We start from the raw sequence: 24935 nt of genomic DNA, 5'->3' as shown, positions 1-24935 counted from the left end.
TTAAGAAAAATCGATACGCTCTTATGTTACTAATGTATCTTAGATTATTAAACTTGAAAGAACCATTTATATTTTAATGCAATTTCATGATTTCTGATGTTTATTTTTTTCCTTCACTCAGTGAAGACAATGGAAATAAACTAGTCGGTTTCACACATCTCCATTTCTCATTCTCATGCACTAATGTAAAGCTGCAGCATTTGGGCAGCAAGCACTACAGAGGAATTCTTTAAAATAATAATAAATGGTCTACATTGAAATTTTTAAAATGCCATGGAAATATGTTTATTGATGATAAGCTTTGTAATCTTTTTTTTTTTTTTTTACAAATCCAAATTTGGCTGGTAGTGACCCATTAATAACATTTTTAAAAGCTCAGTGATGCAGTAATTCCAAATACACCTCTACCCAGATATAATGCGACCCGATATAACACGAATTCGGATCTAATGCGGTAAAGCAGTGCTCCGGGGGGGCAGGGCTGCGCACTTCAGTGGATCCAAGCAAGTTCGATATAACACGGTTTCACCTATAACACGGTAAGATTTTTTGGCTCCCAAGGACAGCGTTATATTGGGGCAGAGGTTTAGTTACATGAGCAGTGTATTTCTTTAACTTACACAAAAATGTAGTGAACTCAGCTTCCCAAAATTGTTGCTATTTTACAGTTTATAGTTTGTCAGCCATAGAAAATCACTTTCCAGTGGGCTTCTGTAGAAATATCAGGAGAGGTTATTTTACAATGTCTGATTGAGTGTTTGTTTTTCTCCCCAGCGGACCCAAGAGTGAGCGAGCCAATTTCAAGTAAGCCCTTTATGCATAGCATGCTCTAATCAGACCATTTTTCTGAAGTAAGATAACGTACTACTTTATGACAGGAGTGGTTGTGCTGTCCTAGCTACACATGCCATGGAACAGAACAGCATTCACACATGATTTCACTTCTTCCATCTATGTAACTTGTAAGGAATTCCTGCCAGTCTAAATGTTTACCTGAGCACAGCACAATCAATGTGATGTGGTATTCCTGCAGCAGCTAAGATGGCTTGGAACCAATGTACACAAATGAGCCATGGACAGCTTGTGTTTTCTCAGCCCAGTTGTTAAATCAATAGAAAGTTCTGTAATAAGAATACACTATTTCTCACTTAGTAAGCAACTTAACAGAATGCAAGTCAATGTCTGCTATTTGTCTGTCGTGCTGAAATGTATGCCATGAAAAATAGTCAGCTTTGAAAGGCTTTGACCCAGTTCCTCCTGAAGCCAGTGGTAACGCTCCTGTTGACTTTGTGGGAGTTGGGGCAGGCTCTAAAAGAGCAGAAGAGACCCCTTTCAGCCTGAGGGCCTATGTTTTGCATTTAGTACTGAAGTTGCCTTTAAAAATTTGCTAATATTCTTCCTTTCCACAGTGTAGGCTATCTCATCTTGTTTATCATGTAGTTTGTTGCAAGTTAACGGTGCCCTCATTTGTACCTTCTCTGTTAGAAAAGCTGTGGAATCATAATTCCCCCACTACTACCGTATGTTACCCACTTTTATAAGTTGTAACTGTATCTCAATACACATACAAATATTTGTCTCCCTGACATCGCAATGAACGTTGTACATAAAAGGGCCAGATTTTGATCTGAGTTACAGCAGCCTAAATCTGGAGTACCTGTTTACTTCAGTGGAGTCAAGTATCAGAGGGGTAGCCGTGTTAGTCTGGATCTGTAAAAAGCAACAGAGAGTCCTGTGGCACCTTTAAGACTAACAGAAGTATTGGAGCATAAGCTTTCGTGGGTGAATACCCACTTTGTCAGACACATGCGTCTGACGAAGTGGGTATTCACCCACGAAAACTTATGCTCCAATACTTCTATTAGTCTTAAAGGTGCCACAGGACTCTCTGTTCCTTACTTCAGTGGAGTTATTCCAAATTTACACCAGTGTCAGAACCAACCCCAAAGTCAGGTCCCTGTGTGAAAAACTTGGAAACATGTTTGTAATATTTCTTATGACTCAGTTTCCTTGGTCATTTTTTGTATTGCTGCCTGCCTGAGTGCGTAGAGTTATATCGTAAAAACGTTGTTCTAGAACCCAGGAATGATAAAGATAAGACAGCCTCTTGGATCCACTGCTTCAAAAGAATTAAGAGAATAATTGCTGGGCCATCAATTATGGGGAGAAGTTACCTAGCTGGCTCCATCCAGGGTAGGATACTGTTCTCTTCCTAAGACTAAGCCTGAGGTCAAAGGAGACCTAACCCCTTAAATATGCTAGAAAAGGGACACAGGTATTGGGTGAGCTGAGAGAGCTTGGCTAGGATTTGTCAGCAAAAAGGCTGACAGTCTGAGACATTCAGGGACTAGAGAGAGGACTGCAATCAATGTAGGCTGTTCCTCCCAACTCAGAGATGGTGAATAACCCAGACCACACTAAGCAGTGGATGGAGGGGTTAAGCTTAGGTAAGGAGATATGCTTGTAGGTCTTGGTTATTTTAAAATCCACTTCTCTAAGCATTGTGTACCTTCTGGACAAAATAAATGACGCTTTGTTTTGAAGAAGCTCTTTCTGTATCACTGAAAAAGTATGCTGTCAGAGGCCCCCAAAAGAGAAATCCTGGCAGGGACCAATCCCAGCTGGACTTGCTGAATTATAATTGGTCGGTACATAGGAGGCTGTAATCCAGATCCTGGTCTGAGAGTGGGTGATATGTGGAGAGGGGCCTGACACCTGTGGGAGTGCTCTCAGTGCAAGCCCGAGAAGGCACAGCTGTGCAGCCTGCCAGGGACTGGGACAGACTGCTCCTATATTTTGCTGCTTACAAACTCCATAAAATATCCTTCAAAATGCAGGTGACTGGTGCTGTTAATATGTTCCAAGTGGCATCCTGTTGCATTTGGGTTTCTGGTCTTCTCTAATCATTTGAATGTGTTTGTCACACCCAGTTTTGTATGGCAGTATCATTAATTCCCCTTTCCTCTTCTCCTGCAGTGGGAAAAGATGCCATCTGGACTGAAGTCCCATTCAATTCCAACTCCTATTCAGAGTGCAAAGGGAAACAGTACGTCAAGAGGACCTGGTACAAGAAGTTTGTAGGCGTGCAACTGTGTAACTCCCTGAGATATAAGATTTACCTCAGTGATTCACTTACAGGTAAGGGAAACCCAAGGCAGTGTTAATGTATTTTTATAGCTGTGACCCAAATTACACAATACACACACAGTCATCTAGGTTCTTCATATCCATGGGCCTGGACTGAATGATTTTAAAGGATGATCAGGCATGCATATGCTACTTACCTTTGAAATGTGGATTATGGATGTTCCAAGATTCACAGGTTACTATTAATTAATAGTACCTGTTTTATAGTACCCAAAACAGTGTTGGACACTTGACAGAACATGTAAAAATATAACTGCCCTCTCCTGTCCTGAAGAGCTTACGTTCTGTGGTGTCGGTCTTGCATTAAAAACCTGTGCCTGCACAGTTCTTCATGCATAGATGGGGCCTAATATTAGATGGGATGCCATAAGAAACGGAGAAGACAGGAGCAGATGAGATGGAGCAGGGATTACAGTACTCTCCTGCTGGGATCGTTTGACCTGTAAACATCTTGTGGCTCTTTTCTGAATGATGACATTTTCTGGGGATTGTTTTAATGTATTTTATACACATGGCTTTGTATCTCACTGTAATCTTTTCCTCACCTACTTTCACTTTGATTATTTTAAATCATGCCCATTTGTTTTGGGGGTTTTTTAAAGCCCTCTTCCCCCTCACCCCCAACATACACACTTTCGTTATTAACACTAGCCTTCTTGACATAGTTTCTTACCCCTCGCTCATTACGTTCAGGTTATTGAAACCATCTAGTAAGTGCTGGCCTCTGTTTTGTTTCTTTATGCCAGTGGTTTGGTTTATTCCCAAATGTTTGTTGTGCCTTTATACACATGTGCACTCATCTCGAGAGCTATACAGAGCTTTTGTTTCAGTTTTCCTTTTATTTATTGATAAATTGTTGGGAGACCTCTCATCATGAAACTACTGTTGGTGCAGCTCCATTGGTGCTACAATTAGTAGGAGAACTAGTGCAAATGTCACTAGTTTTACCACCTGGCTCTGTCACTCTGCAAAAAGTAGGTGTAGATGACATGGGGCATGTATAGACTAGGAAAATAGGTTGTATTTTAAAAGGGGATGAGGTGATTTTTAAACTTGGACGTTGGTACCTAATGTAGTCAGGGCAAGTTGTGTTTAGAAATCTATTAGCCTGTCATGGCCATCCCTAGGTTCCTCCTTGCTTCAGTATAGTTACCCCAGTGCAAAAAACTCCAGTGTAGACAAGGTCTCAGTCACCACTATTGTGGTGTTTCAATGACAAGGGGAGCTACTGTAGAGCCCAAAATACGAAGAGTAACACAGATCTGTGTAACCGATGGGAAATATCCCCAAAGGTAGAAAGTAGGCTGATGTGTTTGTTACATGCAGTCATATCAAAAAACAGAAACAGTCATTGAAAGATGCAGATTTAGGGCCTAATCCTGTCAGGTGCTGAAGACCTCCCACAAGCAACTAATTCCCTTTCACCCCTCCTGAAATCAGTACCCCAGAGCCCAGCATCTCACAGAATAAGGCACATAGTGGAGATTATGGAGCAGGAAGGAGAGCAGAGAACGTATAGGAATGCTGGCCAGACCATGCCAAAATAACAAGCAGCTATGCTGCCTGGCTCTTCCCCTCAAACCCAAAAGACACACAAGGAAAACCCTGTGGGTAATTTTAAGTTAATATCTCTTATGTAAATAGTGTCTTCACAATTACGTGAACAAGACAGACATTTTAAAATGAGTATCGTTCATTCTTTGCTATGGTACTAGCTATAATCAGACAGACCAACTGCGCTATATTTGGAGTCAGGAAGGAATTTTTCCCCAGATCAGATTGGCAAAGACCCTGGGGTTTTTCGCCTTCCTCTGCAGCGTGCAGCACGGGTCACTTGCAGGTTTACGCTAGTGTAAATGGTGGATTCTCTGTAACTTGAAGTCTTTAAATCCTGATTTGAGGACTTCAGTAACTCAGCCTGAGGTTAGGGATCTAATACAGGATTGAGTGGGTGGGTTGGATTCTGTGGCCTGCCCTGTGCAGGTCATCAGACTAGATGATCACAATGGTCCTTTCTCATAGACCTTAAAATCTATGAGATGACAAAACTGCCAGCGAGACATAGCACACTGTAACACTAGTCTGTGGAAGAAATAGCAGTGCTAATCTAGCAGGACTGTAACAGTCCTAAATCAGATGAATTAACACTGCACTGAAAACTGCTTCAGTCTCAGAACAAATATCTAACGTAGCAATGGCCAATTTTCTTATTTCTGTGTGAATTTGTTGTTGTTGTTGCTCTTGCTGGAAGAACGGTGATTTAACTTGGCAGGACAATCATCAAGGCAGCCAGACTGTATTCATTACACTTCCAAAGTCTGGCTCTCTCACTTGTATTGTTTAACCAACACCAGATCAGTTGTCACAATATTTGAATGAACTGGAATGTTTATCCAATCCATATAACATTGTGTTACATTTCCCCCCATTCTTTCACATGGCAAAGGCTTCTGTACTGTAGTGGAAAAATGTCCAGTTCTAAGACAAAACTCAGCCCTGATGTAGGTCAGCACGACTCCATTGAATTCAATGGAACTATGCCCACCTGTATTAGAGCCAAATTTAACCTGTACTGTCCCGCAAACTGAGGAACCATCTTGTGTTACTGTACAACACAGAGGTCTGATTTCCATCTTGAAGTGTGTATTCTAAAATAACCTATCTAGGCTTAGTTACGTTAAGAAATTTCGTGATTTTTAAATGTTTTGGTAAAGAAAGTCCTGATAGCAAATTCTGAGCAAGCCTGGGGCCTCAATCCTGTTCTGTTAACTTCAATGATATCTAGATCAGGTCCTAAGATTTTGAGGGGAGGAAAATGCAACATTTCTCCCCTCAAAAATCCTTCCCATTTATCCTCTTTCAAACCCACGAAAGCCTGGGAAGGATAAGCTAGCCACAACAAGACATAAAAAGCTTTATCTGTGGAGATGAGATGCTCAGTTGCATGTTAACATTTTGGGTCCATTTTCTTTACAATAAACAACTGTGAGATCTATGTGTTGGAAATGCACCCTATTAGCTAATCATTACTTGGAGACTGCCATCTCTTTCCTTTTTTGATATTTTTGCCTCCGTGGCTCTGTGTGCACCCATGTGTGTAATATAAAAGATATGGTAGTGAGTTGTGGGCTTTTTATTGGGTATTGAGTGTTATTACAAAATACTCAAGGAAAGGACAGCCAGACCTAGAGTGTGCAAGACCATCCATGATGAGGAACACTGAAAAAGGTCTAGTACAAAAACAGGCTAGAGATAACTAGAGAGTAGCTACTAGTAAATAGTTTGTTATATTTAGAGTTTTGTCAATCTAAGATTTCTCTGATAGGATCCATCACATATGTTCCTGATTCAGCAGAGCACTTAATCACATGCTTTTCAGTGCTTTGCTGAATCAGGACTGATCACATGCATCATACTATGATAAATAGTATCATATTGCCCATGCTAATGTAGTTGAAGAAATAAGCTTCAGTTATTTCTCATTGGTATCGTGTGTGTGTGTAAATAAAAACATACGTAATACCCACACACAATTATATATAAATTGTTGTTAAGGGGTCTTGGCAGAAGTTTGGGATGATCCCATTATTTGTCTGTCTGAGCCAGGAGTGAGTTATGCAGATCATTCCAAAAGGTGATACCTCAAACTGTCATACTTAGTCACTTCCTTTGTTTCCATTTTGTTCATTTATTAGTTTCCCTCTGCTTTTCTCCCCTTCTGAAATATTTAGAGAGATACTGGTAGGTTTTACAAAACCAAACATCAATATAAACTTTCTTCAAGATATTTAAAAAACAAAATTTCCAGTGAAAACTGATTCAAATATTGTAGCATCATGATAGCGTGTGAGAGCCTGAAAGGGAAACTCCCTGCTGAGGAAAATTCAGAAAGATGAGCAATATACATGGTCCTGCAAAAAAGATCTACCTCTGCAGAGGCCTCCTGAAAGCCACATGGACAGGTTTCTTTATAAGCTAGGGGCCTGTATTATTACTTCAATTTATTTCATTTTTAATAATTTAAGATGAGTGATAAAGGAGTTTTTTGGAGTGTGTCTTTATGTTGCAGTAGTTGAAAGCGACTGTGTATTAGTAATACAAATACTGAATAAAAGCGGGTCTCTATTCTAAACATGCCAATATTGTTGCTATAAAATAGCAGCCTCTTCTGATCTCATTTAACAGTCCTCCTTAGCACTTCAATGTAAGCATTCCAGCAAATAATGTCAGCTAAAATCATTAAAGATTTAAATTTTAAATGTGGCCTTCAGAAGCTGCAATTTTGAGCTGCTTGACTATTCTTCATTTCAGTTTGAAAATTTATCCAAGAGAAACTCCCTCCTAATGAGCACTGGAGACCAACTCTCTCATGGAAGAAACACAAATACAGCTGAAAACGAAAACAGTAATAAGTGCCTTTCATAAGAATGGCCATACTGGGTCAGACCAGTGGTCCTTCTAGCTCACTACCCTGTCTTCTGACAGTGGCCAATGCCAGATGCTTCAGAGAGAATAAATAAAACAGGCAATCATTGAGTGATCTGGCGTGTCATCCACTCCCAGCTTCTGGCAATCAGAGGTTTAAGGACATCCAGACCATGGGGATGCGTCCCTGACCATCTTGGCTACTAGCCATTGATTGACCTATCTGCCATGAAATTACCTAATTTTTTTTTTAACCCCACTATAGTTTTGGCCTTCACAACATCCCCTGACAGAGTTTTCCACAAGTTGACTGTATGTTATGTGAAGAAATACTTCCTTTTGTTTGTTTTAAATCTGCTGCCTATTAATTTCAGTGGGTGACCCCCCCTGGTTCTTGTTTTATGTGAAGGAGTAACAACTCCTTATTCACTTTCTCCACACCTGTCATGATTTTATAGAGTCTATCATATCCCCTCTTAATCGTCTCTTTTCCAGGCTGAAAAGTCCAAGTCTTTTTAATCTCTCCTCAGATAACATTATTAGCTTTTTTGACTTCTGCTGCTCACTGAGCTGATATTTTCAGAGAACTATCCACAGGGACCTCAAGATCTTTCTTGAATGGTAACAGCTAAGGTAGACCCCATCATTTTGTATGTATAGACGGTATTATGTTTTCCAATGTGCTGTACTTTGCATTTATCAACATTGAATTTAATCTGTCATTTTGTTGCCCAGTCACACACTTTTGTGAGTTCCCTTTGTAACTCTTGGGAGTCTGCTCTGGACTTAACTATCTTGAGTAATTTTGTGTCATCTGCAAATTTTGCCACCTCACTGTTTATTGCTTTTTCCAGATCATTTATAAACATGTTGAACAGCACTGGCCCCAGTATGGACCTCTGGGGGGACACCACTATTTACCTCTTTCCATTCTGAAAACTGACCATTTATTCCTACCCTTTGTTTTCTGTCTTTTAAGCAGTTACCGATCCATGAGAGGACCTCCTACTGTGCTTAGGAGCCTTTAGTGGGGGACCTTTTCAAAAGCCTTCTGAAAGTCCAAGTACCCTATCTCCACTGGATCACCCTTGTCCACGTTTGTTGACCCCCCTCAAAGAATTGTAATAGTGGCGAGGCATGATTTCCTTTTACAAAAGCTATGTTGACTCTTCCCCAACAAATCTTGTTCGTCTGTGTCTCTGATAATTCTGTTCTTTACTATAGTTTCAAACAATGTGCCTGGTACTACAGTTAGGTTTACCATCTGGTAATAGCCAAGATCACCTGTGGAGCCTTTTTTTAAAATTAGTGTCACATTAGCCATCTTCCAGACATCTGAATAGAAGCTGATTTAAATGATAGGTTACATACCACAGTTAGAACTCTTGGGTGAATACCATCTAGTCCTGGTGACTTATTACTGGTTAATTTATCAATTTGTTCCAAAACCTCCTCTATTGACATCTCAATCTGGAACAGTTCCTCAGATTTGTCACGTTAAAAAAAAGGGTCAATCTCTCTCTCATCCTCTGCCGTGAATGCAAGGAATTAATTTAGCTTCTCTGCAATGGTCTAATCTTCCTTGAGAACTCCTTTAGTACCTTGAGCGTCCAGTGGTCCCACTGATTGTGTAACAGGCTTCCTGCTTCTGAGGTACTTAAAAAAAATTGCTGTTAGTTTTTTAAATCTTTGGCTAGTTGCTCTTCAAATTCTTTTTTGGTCTACCTAATTATACTTCACTTGCCAGAGTTTATGCTCCTTTCTATTTTCCTCAGTAGGATTTAACTTCCCATTTTTAAAGGATTTCTTTTTGCCCCTAACCTTTTACTTTGTTGTTTAGCCGTGGTGCCACTTTTTGTTCTTACTATGTTTTTTGATTTGGGGTATACATTTAATTTTAGCCTCTATTCTGATGATTCTAAAAAGTTTCTGTGCAGCTTGCAGGCATTTCACTTTTGTGACTGTACCTTTTAATTTCCGTTTAACTAGCTTCCTCATTTTTGTGTAGTTCCCATTTCCGAAGTTAAATGCTACTGCGGAGGACTTCTTTAGTATATTTCAAAAAGAATAGCAAAATTTCATGCACAAAGACTAGTCAACCGGAGATGAACATTTTGGCAAAGCATTTCCTCCAAAGGGAGATTTTGTTTGTATACCGCCTTTTCTCTGTGCAGAGTCAACATTTAGATCTATTCTGATGCAAGATTGTTTATCTTTCACTTGGGAAGACATTGATAAATTGTTGGTCCTTGCTTGGGAGGATTTTACCTGTAAACTTGAACCTAATCATTGAGTTTAAGGGAACCAGGATTTAGCCCTTAAGCTCTTTGGATGTTTTATGTAATCAATCTTTGCTCATTTTAAGAATACTATGTAGGAGAGCATTAATGAAGCAATGATATATTTATCTGAAAATATTTTTCCTATAGGTCCAATAAGAGTTACCTTGGTGTTTTTTCTCATGCTTCTCACCTAATGCATGGGTGGGTACATATTAGCTATCTAGTCATCTCTAGAATGTGAATTATACGCACACTGTAAGCACAAAAAGGGAGAGTAGGCTTGAAGAATCTGGCCTGCTGTGCGTTAGATATGGCCCTTAAGAATGTCTCTGGAGTCATTTTGGATTGCTTTTTTAATATAAACTTAAGAATGGACATACTGGGTCAGACCAAAGGTCCATCTAGCCCAGTCTTCCGACAGTGGCCAGTGCCAGGTGCCCCAGAGGGAACGAACAGAACAGGTAATCATCAAGTGATCCATCCCGTCGCCCATTCCCAGCTTCTGGCAAACAGAAGCAGGATCAGATGAGCACTGATGTTATATAAAATATCCTAACGTCAGAGGGGAAAAACATGGACATTTGTGCCTTTGCCAAACAAAAGAGTTACCCTTGTCATTAACTGGCATTGTGTTTGGGCTTTTGCACAATGCTGTAAAACAGAGTTAGAGCTTAATTGGGGCAGCATCAGACTTAACATTGAGACAAAATGAATACTGGAACTCAACTCAGAACCTACTCAACTTTGATCTTCAAAAGGGTTTTCTCCTCATGATATTTTCTTTCTATTTTCAGGACAATTTTACGACATAGGAGATGAGAGGGGACATGGGGAAGATCATTGTCAATTTGTGGACTCATTTTTAGATGGACGGACAGGGCAGAAAGTTTTCCCAGACCAGCTACCATCCAAAGATGGTAAGTTCTGAAGAGTATACTTGTAACAAAACTCTCAAAATCTCCCCTAACCCCAGGGTCTGATTTTTCTCCTGCTGATGGCTTTAAGGCTAATACCCATTCTGAGTTAGCTAAATTACATCTCTACCCTATCTATCTTCACAGCAGATCAAAACTAGCGTTCATGCCTGGCACGATGCTATGCCACCCCACACCCCCAAAACCATTTATTTACACAGAAAAGATGTACTGTTGTAGGTATATCAGTGTGATTAAAGCACAACAGACCATAGGGTGGATGTAGTCTACCCATATACCTTTCCTATACAGGGAAATGGAATAAGCTATACCACATAAGGCATCCGCACTACAGGTTGCATATGGCTATTGATTTAGGTTTTTAAAAAAACCTAATGGAGGTATTTATATCAGCACAAAATCAGAGTGTAGACCAGGCCTTAATGTTTGTTAGGTGCTTTGCACATTAAAAGCACATATTAAGCCCTAAATACTAATAAAATCCCCAAAAAGGATAAATCTGAACCTCTTGCAGGTACCTTCTGAGAGCAAACAAATGTTTGTTTGCATTCAAACTGGCATTGTCAAGTCAGTAAAGCTCAGAAATGCCAGATTTAGTTTTTAAAAGCATTTATACACAAGTACAATACCTGGTAAGCTTGCAAACGCCACAACCAGAATGAATGTTTGCCTTCAGGTACTGAGCTTAACAGTTTATACCTCAGCAGCCAAATCTTCCGAAAGATCATATTTACAAAAGTTTCCACAGGACAAGTTCACTATGCATTTCACTTGAAGTTGCTATGTTAAAAGCTAACTGGGATTTTTCCCAATGTTATGTTAACATAACTATAAGAGGGTCACTTACTGGCCAATCTTCTCCAAAAGTAAAACCAGTTTCAGCAGATGCTCACTTTTTTAAAGCAGAAGGCTGCAACTTTAACTTTAGCACACCATCCCCAACAGCAGGCAGTTCTCTGGCTCCAGTGTGGTGGCAAATAACCACTATTTTGTGCTGGCCCTTTTCAGTCTACCCACTAGGGTTCAGACCACTCAGAATCCTCTCCCCCTCTCCCTGCAAGAAGAATTGAGGGGACATATGAAAGCCTCCCCCATCTTCTTACAGGCTCATAGGGTTCCCCAATAATCTCCTGGGTGTGTTTACCTCTGGGCACTGGCACCTTCACAGGCATTAGATGCCAGCTGCAATGAAATTCCACCCTCTCAACTTTTAAACTCTGTCCTTACTCCTCATTAACCTCACACCAGGCTTCCAGGATACTGCAAGGAAAGTGGGGAAAAAAACACCAAGCACTTTGTCATTTGTGCCCCAGGGAAAATTCCTTCCTGCTCCCCAAAACTGGCAAAACCCACAGCAGCCGGGATACAGTTCAGATGTCTCTATTATAGGGCTGGGCAGCACAGCAACCCCTGCACATGGCTCCTGTGTGCCTTGAGGGCTTCATATTTCCCGAAGGGAGGGATATGAGATATTCTCCCCTCCTCCCCCACAAGCACTTTCAGTGGCAACAGGGAGAGAGAGAGAGAGTTCTCCACTTCCTGCCTATTCGCCACGTGCATTCTGGATAGGAGGCCCCAGAGAAGGCAAGCCATGCTATCCCTTCCCCCTCCCCCACCCACACCACCTCAGGATGGCAGGGGGTGTTTCCTCTTCTCCCCACAACTTGTCCAGAATGGATTATTGCTGTGTGCTGCTGGACAAACTATTTGCTCTTATTTGCTATGGTATGTGTCTAAATTCAGCTTACAGTATTCAGGCAGTTGGTAAGGGCTGAACTTTCAATTGAGCTTCTGAAGTCAGATAAACTCCCTCAGAGAATCAGGAGCACCTTTGGAAGGTAGTGTCTTTTTCTCCCCGCCCTGTACTAAGCCTTTCCTCACTGTTTATTAGGCTTTTTCAGAGCAGTTCGCCAGGAACCTGTCAAGTTTGGAAAAATAGGCGGAGGGACCCATATTGCCTATGTTCATTGGTACGAGTGTGGAACTTCAATACCTGGTAAATGGTAGCTGCTACATGAACTTGAAAATGAAAGAATGTCTATCGCTACCCTGCCCTTACCCCCAACAAGTTCAGAGATGGAAATGTTTATGGTCTTCCTGTCATTTAAACATGTTTACCCATGTATAAAGTTTATAAAACTAATGACAATACTGCATTGTGTTTAATAGCATAGACTGCTTACTATAGTTACTCCATTTTACCAAAAAGCAAGATAAGCACATGTCATACGATAAGGTCTGGGGAAGCTGGCTCCCTATATTGTGGGTATCAAGGTACAGTTTATATGGTATTTTAAAAGATACAGTTTGTATATTATTTATCACAATGTTGTAATAAATATTTTGAGGGAGAGTTATGGCAAAGCTGAGCGTGAAACTGCAGTATACATTTAATTTTAGATATTCAGTCTGATTGTTACTGAAATATATAGTGTCCTATGCTACCTGTCAAGGTAATTCTGTGAAGTCTCTGGCAATTTCTAATTCAATAATGTAAGTACATTGGGAAAGCTCTCAAACTGACTTTTGTACTTTATAAATACTCAGATTGAAGAGCTTTTCCCCTTACAGCTAAATAGACAATTTGTGCTCTTGCCAAAATTGGAAGAAAGCTTGTTATATTTTAATGCTTTAGCACCAAGAAAGCAAGTCTAATTTTTTTAAAAATTCAAACATAGCTTCAAATCTATGACAGAAGTGTAGATTCTGTCACCAAGAAGCTCAATATTTGAAACACATCCTATAATTTTAACCACATGACCAGGCAGTGTCTCTAAACACAGTTGCTACTTAAAATAGAACCTGATTAGCTTTGGTACTCCTCCATGCCAAATTGATGAATAGTATTTTTACTTATTCAGGTAGGCATTGTGCACGGGGAACAGAAGTCAAATATGCCTCTACTGCAGTGGGTTTTCTGAAGTTTTGATGAACTACTTTGCAGGCCAAATGTATAGCACCACAGAATTTAATGAGGTGTAGGAGGATATGCTCGAAATACCAGTCTTTACAGCACAATCAGGTTTGCTTTAGTGAAAAAACGAGAGCTGTTTCAAAGAGTTGTTAGTGTGGGACAAGGGACAAAGTAGAATGAAATTTAATTTTTTCAAAATTACTTTTTTATAGTACTTCCATTAAAAATCTACTTAACCTTTCTTCCCTTCCCAAAATACTAGATGTTGTATTGCTTGAACATTTATGAACTAAATAAAGAGATTTTTTTTTTTTTTAAGCAGGGTGTTTATTCATTGTTTTTAAAAGGTATGAACAGGAACTCCAAAGAAATAGGTCATTTGTAGAAAATGCTTTATAAAGTACATTGCAGGTACACTGTACTCTAATAAAATATTTTTTACTCATGTAAAGTTGTTTTATATAGATTGGTTTTCTACTCAAGTGTTGTATATTGAGACAAAATGGTGGGTGAAAGGTAGCACCAAACTGACAGCCTTCTCTCACCTACTCTGTCAATCCTTTTCTGAATGAACCTTCACTTTCTTCTTACTGTAGTGATGGATCAGGGTTTCTTGAAATATTTCCATTAGGTTTGCACAGCTCTTTAAACTGTTTTTCCTTGTAACTGATGCACTACGTACTTGCATGTGCTTGTTAACTGAAGAATATTGGGTTTGCGCTTGTGGGTTTTGTTACAGGCATTGTTTTTTTTTTTTCTGGGCTCATAATGAAGTTTGTAGAATTACTCTCTCCAAGTTTCTCTGGCTGGCAAAAAGTTTGCATTGACTATAATTTTTTTTTTTTTTTTACTTGTTTGGCCTGGAAACATTAACACCAAAAAATTTCTATAAAGCTTTCACCGAATGACAGTTTTAAGCCACTGTTATGTCCCTTAATTTAGTCACCCAATGTGAGCTGCATTAATGCAGTGAAAACTAATGTCATTTGGTAATCAGTGACAAGAGAGTTAGTCCTGAATATAACATGCAAAAGCAATTTGTATTTGTCACAGGTAACTACTTTTTAAAAAAAAAATTATCCTTTCCCGTATGCCTGGCAAGAATAGATCATAGTCCCACAGGTATACCTGTAAAAAGAAATGTGCTTAATAATTAAAAAAACAAGTACTGGATTCAATATTTTTATTAGCGTTCAATGTGAATGTTACAATTTATACATAATACCTAGTTTTAATTCCAGAGTGGGTCTAATTTAGTACATCATGGTATTAGTAAAAACAAGCCTGATAAGTGGGCTAAATTTCCAACTAGCATTTTAATTTCCTTCAGACAAGGCAAGCTAGACTCTCAATCACCTTACAAACATTTAGGAAGTGTTTCCAAAAACCCCAAATCTAAGTAGGAAGCTGATATATTTTAAAGCAGGAAATAAGATTCATTTGGTCTTTTGTTCCAACAAAAGTGAAAGAATGCTCTGACTTTTATCATCATTTTGGAACATCAATACCAATTTTAAATATTGGAACCTGTTGGGATGTAGTAGTTAATAGCTGCTTGTATTTACTTAGGTCATTCTGCAGCTGAGCTTCCTTATCGGTAGCCAGGTCCTGGCTGAGTATAGCCCTGAGCAAAGGGAGGACGGTTGCGTGCATAAGGGTTAGGCCCACTTGGAGGGGGAGTCACGCCAGGGGGTGGCGTGAAACCTGGCCTTGGCTGATACGCGCCTGCCTGGCTTGGAGCCATTGCAGCTTGGGAAGCAGGGGCCACATTATAATTAGCAGGCTGGGAGGCTTGTGTCGTATAGTTCTGTGGTGGGTAGGCGCTTGCCTGGTACTGCTGCTGAGGCAGACCAGGAAAGCCAGGAGCAGGAGCAGGAGCAGGAGCCTGTGATGCCGGCTGACTGTATCCTTGGAACTGCTGTCCTTGTTGAGGAGCAGGCTGCTGGCTGTAGCCTGCTAGAAAGACAAAACAAACAAAGCAATAGAGCAGCATATTTGCTTTGAGAAAGTGATTATTTCCTTGTAAACAGAGATATTTGAGTGATTGCTAATCAGCACAAGAAACAATCCTGGGGTTTGATATATGCAACAGACACAGCTGGATGGTAATGAACTGCAGTTTTTCTTGTCCGTCACATAAACACTAAGTGGCTGTGGTGTGGTAAAATGGAACATTCTCTAGTAACGGGAAAGAGTTTTTAATTCAGACCAAAATAAAGCTTTTACATTTAGACTGAAAGACACAACCCTGATTATAGGTTTTATACTGATAATTATTCCCAAGGTTTCTATTTGAGAAACAAGGGGAAAATAGTATACAGACTCTTCCTTTTCACATTATGAAGGAATTTAGAGGTCTCCAATGTACACTGAAAAGCAAAGTTTCATTTGGAACAGGTGCTTTAACTTTTTCTTTCAGTAAGTAGATCATAAGTCAGTGCACAATACTTGCACTGAATTCACACTTAAATCACTGCCTAGTGTTTTGTTTGGTTCTCAGCTTTTAGTATTCATTAGCTAAAGATAAGTCAAAGATTACAAATGTGAAAGCACTTTGCAGAACAGCACTTCTTAAGGTGCAACTGCTGCTGGCATCAGTTTAATATGTCCCAAATGTGATTTATTTGTGTAAAAGCAGCTTCCCTGGGACTCTCTCAGGCTGGAGATATAAACAACAAAAATTCTTCTATAAAGTGATAGCTACTTTTATCTCTATCGTGAAACACACCTGCAGCTACTTGCAATGAAATCTCTCCATTGACTGGAATCCTGTCAGCATTAAACACCAGATACATAAGAATTATTAAAAACGCACAGCCCTGAAGATAGAAAATAAGGATTGAAGAATGCATTGGAGTAAATTTTGAACTCACCTTGAAACTGGCCTCAAAATTTACTCGTGAAACAAACCTTTCAAAGGTTCCATTTTCATTGGCATGACCAAAAGTCAGCACTATGCCAAGCCTATCTGCCAGAAGAGGAGAATGGGAACTATAACCCACTGTTAGGGGAAGTGTTGCTTGAAAGGAGGTAGAGGGAGGAATATTCAAAACAAGTCCAATCCCTTTGATGAGGATCAAGGAATGAAAGCTACAGAGGGAAAGGATATAGATCTACCTTGACTGCTATCTGTGAAGAGTTTATTTATGAGGAGTGCTACCTTGGCAGATTAACCCAAGCATGAAAATAAATCTCTTTAGAAAAATAGTTCATTGCAATTTGAGGTTTCCAAATTTGTTTGATTTCACTGACACTTTTAGAAAGTTGTGGAGTTTGAGAAAGTAGAACCCACAATTATGCCAAACCTTCATAGAAACTCTAGTAGAATACCAGATAAGTCTGCTAGAGTTACTATTAGGGATGAGTAAAACTAGCTTGGAAACTAGAAGAACCATTCAAATCTCAAGACTGGATAGCATCAGATAGACCTCCTGAAACCTAATTTCAGCAGAGGTAGGAGGGTCTGACACGGTCTTCAAATTATGAATTTTGCGGGGGGGGGGGGGGGGGGGGGGGGGGGGGGGGGAAATGTCTAAACAGAGCAGTTAGCCACAACTTAGCAGAGTGCTGAGAGGAGGAAAAAGATGACACATTGAGAACAACAAACCTCCATGTCTGAAGGTACCAAGGCTCTTACCCAAACCAAGTTTCAAGACTCGCTTACCAGTTATGCAAAGGATAAACAGTCTATTCTTGAAAGTAAATTAAACTCTTCAAATTAGTGCACATTGCTACATAAGTTTCTAAAACACCAACAGCTTCATCTGTATAGAAACAAACAATTCCTATTCCTTGTGTATGTGATCTGCAAAGGTTTGCATTTTTTGAGTGAGATAAAAACTTGGTATGTGATTAAACACTAAGGACCATGCACACTCTGAATTTACATTGTACCAATCGCCTGCAATGTAAGTTTAAAACAACTGACAGAGATGCTCATACTGATATTTGTCTACTGGCCTTTATGAAACTTTTCATAGGGTTATAGGATTAGAGCAGTGTTACTCTGCAGTATCTAAAAGGATGAATAAATACCTTTATTAACTGATTACTGTCTCAATAACTAAATAGCTGAATAAACTGAATTAGTAGGATCAATTATTAAATATTGTATAATTTACAAGGAAATTCAAAGTTCCCTTTTTCCATGTCTTTGAACTGAAAGTAAGCCTAATATTTTTTTTATTTTGGGGCCATGTAGAAGCCTAGCTTTTTATTCAGTTTCACCCTCTCAATCATGTAGCACAAGGTCACAGCATTAAAGTATTCTGCTGATAGAAAAAGAAACAGTGATAGTTCAAGTATTATTGACTTCTACAGTTTTTTTTAAATCAGTCCTGGAAACTAGTTTCTTTTGGGTGACAGTTTAGATAAATACAGAAGAACTGCTACAATCCATATTCATACCAAATGTAAACTAATGGAAAAGCCTCAGTTTGCATGCTGTATTTGATTTGTAAGGTATTGAGAGGTTGAGGCATTTTCTTGTACAATTTATTGGGTTGGGTGGAATCACTTGCTAGAGGCATCAGAGTGGAGTACTTCATCTTTTTTTCAACAGAACTAAAAACATGGTCTTTAGTCAGCTTCTTAACTCCTTACAATTTTCTTTCCATTTGTCTGTCTTTGTAACAAGGCATTCTGTTGGGTAACCCTGAAAAATCCTCTAGTTCAGAATCAAGTAGCATTGAATGTTAGGAAATCAAACATCAGCATAAACTTTACATATCTACAGTTATTGCTAGGCGAACAGAAATACTGACAAATTAAGGGCAATATATGTTAAGGAGCTGCTGAATGCCCTCTAATCCCACTGACGTCAATGGAAGTTAAGGATGCTCAGCGCCTTGCACTGCCACTCAAGTACAGTCGAAGTGAAAGTAATACTTTGGCACTAAGAAAAATGTAGTGATCATATTCTGCACCTACACAGAAATTTGAAAACAGCAGCTGCTTACCTGGATACTGCACACCATATTGTTGCTGCGGCTGAACTTGTGGTTGCTGAGCAGAATAACCGGCCTGTTGGTACTGTTGATACATCTGGCCTATGAATTAAAAAACACGGTTTTTAGTATAGGAACTCAGTACCTGAGGCCCAAAATGTGACATCATACACAATGGTCTGGTGGACAATGGCTAAGAAGCAATTTGGATCTCAAAGAGCCCATCCTATAGCACATTTTTAAAAACGGAATTACTGCAACAGATCGCAGAATGCTTCCGCATAAGGGTTAGTTACAAGGTGTTCTACTAGCAGGCACTTGTCTGTACAGATCCCACAATACTGGTCTAATAAGTAAGTTTTATTTAACCTGCAAAGCCCAGTAAACACAAGCTTTTTCTTAACAGATTGTGGGTTTTGGAGGGGCGGTATACGTGATGCAACAAGTATCATGTGCCATAATTAACAGTGGCTTAGCTCAGGGCTAGTGATGTTTTTATTGTTTAATAAAGGGTCTTAATAAATAGGGCTTAAAAAAACTAGGGTGTTATCCTCTTTAATCTCCACTGTCCGCCTGTTTATACCACGGTTCTAAAACGTTTTCTATGGGCAGTATTCTAAGGAGAATGGTACATTATTCACTCTAATCTCATATTCCAGACATCCTTTAGCATATTCAGCTTGCTATACGCCAAGTTTTCCAAGAGGCCCAGGAGTAAACACTTTTAAAGAAAACCATACGCATAAGATCAGAAGTTCCATTTTAATATTTTTATTTGCTAAATTCAATGCTGTATTTCAGTTTTCTTAGGCTAACTTTGCACTTTAGTGTTTGCTTTTTTTTTTTAATCTGCTATTGAACACTGAATCAGACTTTCCTTGGTCTGTGCTCTGTTCAGCTTGAGGGGGGGTCTACTTTTCAACCCTCCTCCACTGCACAAATACTATGCAAAGAAACCATCAAGGTGTGGCTGCCAAGCCTCATGTTTGGCTTAGCTTTGACAGACACGCTGACAGCACTATGTCCACTACATGTTAGTGTACCATTTACTATTTCTGCTGCAAAAATCTGAGGAAAACTGAAAAAGTAGTAAAATTATTAATTTCTGTACTTTTTGAGCTATTCCATGTGAAGACTAGATCAAGAGTCACAATCACAAGAACTGGCTGTAAGCCTCCTCCTCCAACAGCATACAATTTTTATATCCCTCCACTTTTTAAAAAAAATGTGAAAGGATCAATGCTATTTACATTCTAACTCTGTAGGCAAAGTCCACAGAAAAAAATCCAACAGTAAAATCTCACATTTTACAACTCCAGTATCTGCTGTCTTGTGCACATTTAACAAAAGGGGAGTCTCTCATTGCCAAAAGGAAAATAAACGCTAATCTCTGGACCGGGGATGGGAAAAAAGGAGCAAAGCTATCAAGTGGTCTTGAATCTATGTCATGCACAGGGGTCGGAAAGGTTTTCAACAACAATTTACATTCCTTATTTTGTGGTCTCTCAAACCAAGCTAAAAATCTCAGCGAGGGAATGGACAGAGAAAGAAAGTGGAGGCTCTCACCTTTACTGATTGGAAGAAAATGAAGTGTTAGTCTTTACCCTCCTTTGTTTAGTGATAGCCTAGGAAAGGGTTTTACACTGACATTTGTTAACACTGTGGAATTAGTCTGCTAGTGACCATTTGTTTCTAGGGCACTTTGTCTAAGACAGTAAGTGCTCCATATTCAGAAATGATGTCACACACATCCCTCAGTTATCAATAAAAATCAGGTTGTTTGAATTAAGACCAAGAGTTTGGTTTGGTGCAGAAGTGCACTAGCTAAATGAAAGGGAGTGAATAAAAGAAAGATACCTCTTTCCAAATTCTTTATGCAGAGAGTTGCTCCCAGCTCCACTCAGGATTACATCAAGTAAGATAATACACATAGCAGGGGAAGAGAATCATAAGAAGAAACGACAGAAGAACCTACTGGCCATCTTTTAAAAAGTGGATAGTAGTAAGACAAAGAGACCTTTAGAAACATGAGTACTGAGACATAAGCCAAAATAAAAAGCTCATCTAGGGAGGGAAGCTTAAGGAAGTGGCTCTGTCGTGTTCCCTGATGTTGTGGTAGTTGTCATTAGGAAGAAAGCTTCTATTTTCTTCTTTAGCAACATTCCTTCTTAGAGACCCTTACAATACTTTCTAATTGGGAGCCCTCTCACTCATCATGACACTGATGAGGCCTCTCCCCCCATCCCATTCTCCAAAAAGGCTCCTACACCATTCATATTGATGGGGAATGGGGAAAAATAAGTTAAACCTGTCATCAATCATTAAAAGTTACATATGAGGAACTTAAAAGCATTTTTTCTTGTCTCAGTCCAAGAACCTTAAAAATTTAGTTGGGAACAATGTGAGACAAGTAAAAATGCTTTTAAGTTCCTCGTATGTAACTTTTAATGATAGATGACAGGTTTAACTTATTTTTCCCCATTCCCCATCAACATGAATGGTGTAGGAGCCTTTTTGGAGAATAAGTAGGGTATTTGATGAGGCTACTGGAGAGAGTCTGACCTCTATCACCATTTCAGATCAAGCCCTACATGTAATTACTGAAAGCCTTTCCTGTCAGACTGCTGTTTGGTAGGCCACTTGAAGGAAGCTGGTTGTGCCTGTACAGTTACTAGTGACTATATCAGAAATGCAACCACTGGCACCTGGTGCAAAAGCCAAGAATTGACTGGACATGGGAAATAAGTTCTCGCCTCTAGAGTGATCCCTCCAAGGTTGAGGCACCTTGGTGAGAAGTATGAGAATGCTTATCACCTGTTCTGTCAACAGAAAATGTACTGGATTAAAAAGGATGGGGGACTCGAGAGGAATCAGCAAGGAGTATTTGGCCTCCAGAAAAACTGCTGCATAAGTATCATCTCACTATGAAATTTCTATGATTTGTAGAAACAAGATAAATGAAACTAGTGAAAGTAAAGATCCTAGTGTGGGCATACAATTACTGAAGCTATATGAACATTCTACTATGACCAGCCTGAAAGCAAAGTGCTGCACAGCACAAATGAAAACACTAACAAGTTAAGCATTCTACAGTTTCACAGTCCCTGCATTTGTTATAGATTTTCTGAGTTCAGAGAGAGCTGTTTCACGTTACTTTAGACTACACCTGGCACACAGATAATATCTTATTTGTATAGCACCTATCTGCCAGGAAGATCCTGAAGTGCTTTACAAACTTATGATCTATTAGTGCAGGATTCACTTTACTCACCACTAAAATGCTGGCACATCTGCATAAATGAATCTCAGTTGAAATCAACAAAATGCTTAACGAAAATTTCCAGTAAGAAAATAAGGAATGACTAGAAATCAAGAACTCAAAAATCATTCACAAGTCTCAGCACCCAAAATAATCCTATGTTAGAGTCCATTTGGTGTATAAGAATGACAACTACTTCAATATTTCAAGTACAGAGGATGTGACAAATGTAGACTGATGAAACTGAGGTAAATAAATGTGATGCAGCAATTTAGAGATATAACAATAACAATGGAGATGGTGTTTTAAATTGAAACAACGTTTCAAATTGATCTGCAACTGAAACATTTAGTGCCCTGTTGTAGAAAACAAGAATATAAACAAAGGAAAAAGAATTCTTACTATGCTTAGTTGGAAAGAAACCAAATGATACACCACTACCCCCCAATAAAAGTAACTCAGTTTTTTGAAAGTAGAAAACACTATTCAAAGCTTTCACTCCCATCAATCTAATATTTATATTGGAAATAAAATAAATATTAGCAATAAAGAAAGTAACCATTATTTGCAAGTGGACAAGGCTCCTTATTTATGCACCGAGGAATGAGCAACAGTACACACTAATATTTGTGACAAGCAAAGTGCAATACCGGTGATCTCTAACCTCTTCCCAGTGACCAAACTAACTAGAATCCTATTTTGAAAATAAAATTGTGTGAAGAAAATAAAATCACCTCCATTCAACAAAATAGAAGAATTTGGAAAAGGCAAGAAAGGACTTAAAATAAAAAACTGGAAGTTTCTATAACTCTTATACATGTAATGAAATATAAATATGTCTGTAAAAAAGATGTAAAAAAATATATGAGTAGTTTAACGAACACAAACTCTTGTATTTGTCTCAATTTAATTTTGGTAAATGATATCAAGAATGTGTGTTCCACATGCTTCTAAACCATGATACATTGTTTTAAAAGGTATTCCTACTATGAACAATTACCTATAGTGGGAAAACCCAGGATTTGTGATGCAGTTTTCATTGTGTCTTCTGCCTCTCTCCAACATGTCAGTGAGTGATTTTTCACTCACTTGACATTGACAAATGACACCAGTTCCAGACCTGTATTAGCAATTTAAAACCTTTACCTTGTTACTTAATTCTATTTTAACAGTCAACATGTAAAAACCCACACCTTGTTTTTGTCCATTTGACTTCCTTTCCCACAAAACTGCTGACAAAGTAAGTTGTTAGCAGCCTAGAGTTAGGCTGTGCTTACTTTTCAGTTACATTTCTGGCTGCCAACAAAGACCTAAAATCACTAGTGTCCAAAAGCATCTACAGCACAAGTCCCAGGAGCCAACTACTCAAACAGAATCATCAAACAAAAGGATGAGGCTGGAAGCAACAAACCAGAAGTGTTCAGATGTTTGGTGTTACTGAATCCAAGTCAGCAGCTCAACAAAGTGTTAATATTTGGTTAATATTAATGAACAGCATATATTAATATATTGTTTCCAAAACACACACAAAGTGACACTTTGTAATTATATTATGAGCACTTGGCTCTTATCAGCCAATTTCAAGTTTACTGATGTCTCTCCTTGGTTCTATGGGTACCTTACATATTTGAGTCCTAAAATCTTCCTTGCTAGTCACATGATATTAGGTTACCTTCATCATCTTCTTTAGTATTTGCTACACTCACCTGCTGAACACTGATCTGTAGATTGCAATATAAAGTAAAACAAGGATGCAATTCTGCCCCACAAGTTAAAAAAAATCAAATTAAGAATATTAGAGAAAGATCTTTAAGCTGCATCTTAAAATAAAGTAAAAGTAGCACAGCAGGTCCTTCCTGGAATAGATTTCCATCAAAAGGGATGACACGCATGTTTGGCGTGTCAGTGTTTTTGCAAGTGACAATGTAGAACCAAAAGAACTGCAATATAATGGAGATTTCAAGCATGTGTATATTAAGTCAAATCACAAAAAGAAGGGCACACGGTACAATACAGGGCTTTGAATGCCAAAGTCTGGATCTTAAACAGAATTTTTAAAAGCAAGATCTAAGTAAGGCATTTGAAGAAAGTTACCAGGATAAGAACTACAAACCATCACAATGGCTACATGATTCTGAACCAGTCATTGGGAGAATTATTATTAAGGCCACAATACTCTATCTGTGACATAACCATGTAGCATTATACAGTGTATATTAGAGCATTAACAGCTGAGCTGGCCTGGATTTTTCGACAGGAGAGTAAATTTGTCTCTGTCCTCTAAGGAACATGCACTAAACGACATAATTTGCATGTAGTGTATAATTGCTGACTTTATAGTATACTGACCAGCATTTCTAATAGATTCCCCCATATTTACTGTAAAAGTAAGTGACACATACAGCACGTAAAGTAACATGTACAAGTTAGACTTTCAAACAGTTCTAATGTAAAGTTTGACATCTGGAATAGCTAACATTCCTGTCAATTTTTACAATGACATTTACATCTGCACTAATTTTTCTACTGAAGTGTTACAGTCATTACTGTAGTAATGTTCCTTTCTATTATTTTTCAGTACCCTCTGGCTTTTAAGACAAAGCTACAGCACCATCTACTGTTCTAATATTGAATCTTTAAAAAAATATATTCTGATGGGGGGGGATCGTGGCTTTTAGAGTCTGATATTCCTTAGAAGATTCCTAGTCATATATAGTATTAGATGTGCAATTTAAAGTTCTACTGTAACCTTTTAATGTAAAACATGACAATCCTCAATTATTGAAGTCTGACTGCAATTTTCATGATGCAAGTTACTGCTCACCTTCCATCTGACCAGTTGGTGGCTGAGTTCCTGCATACGCTGGCTGCTGCGGCTGAACCCCAGGAGGATGGGCTGCAGAAGAGGAGGAAGCAATGCTATCAGGTGTTCCTGAACGTTCTTCTACAGGGGCACTGGGTGGTCCTGGGGGAGCAAGAGAATATAGTAAGCATGGGAAATAAACAAGCAAAAAGATTTGATGATCT

At 38.9% G+C, this 24935-nt stretch overlaps 2 protein-coding genes across 54 annotated transcripts in view; one reads left to right on the top strand and one right to left on the bottom strand.

Moving 5' to 3' along the window:
• The window catches only part of ABI3BP (ABI family member 3 binding protein), a 403542-nt gene extending 389388 nt beyond the window's left edge, over positions 1-14154 (top strand). For all 50 annotated transcript variants that reach the window (XM_065587762.1, XM_065587956.1, XM_065587764.1 and 47 more), the window contains 4 exons: positions 775-804; positions 2977-3138; positions 10649-10771; positions 12681-14154. In XM_065587762.1, the coding sequence (XP_065443834.1) occupies positions 775-804; positions 2977-3138; positions 10649-10771; positions 12681-12796 (431 nt within the window). In that variant the 3' untranslated portion in view covers positions 12797-14154. The remainder of the gene's footprint in view (positions 1-774; positions 805-2976; positions 3139-10648; positions 10772-12680) is intronic.
• Positions 14155-14872: 718 nt separating this feature from the next.
• Positions 14873-24935, bottom strand: part of TFG (trafficking from ER to golgi regulator) — a 34878-nt gene continuing 24815 nt past the window's right edge. For 2 of the 4 annotated variants that reach the window (XM_005283543.5, XM_005283545.4), the window contains exons 7-9: positions 24733-24873; positions 18662-18751; positions 14873-15659 (exon numbers count right to left, since the gene is read on the bottom strand). In XM_005283543.5, the coding sequence (XP_005283600.2) occupies positions 15295-15659; positions 18662-18751; positions 24733-24873 (596 nt within the window). In that variant the 3' untranslated portion in view covers positions 14873-15294. The remainder of the gene's footprint in view (positions 15660-18661; positions 18752-24732; positions 24874-24935) is intronic. The other 2 variants (XM_005283544.5, XM_065588122.1) reach the window with 1 other exon arrangement.

Source organism: Chrysemys picta, chromosome 1, assembly GCF_011386835.1.
Source record: "Chrysemys picta bellii isolate R12L10 chromosome 1, ASM1138683v2, whole genome shotgun sequence".
Lineage (NCBI taxonomy): Eukaryota > Metazoa > Chordata > Testudines > Emydidae > Chrysemys > Chrysemys picta.
Note: the sequence above shows the minus strand (reverse complement) of the source record. Positions and strands in the feature narration are given on the sequence as shown.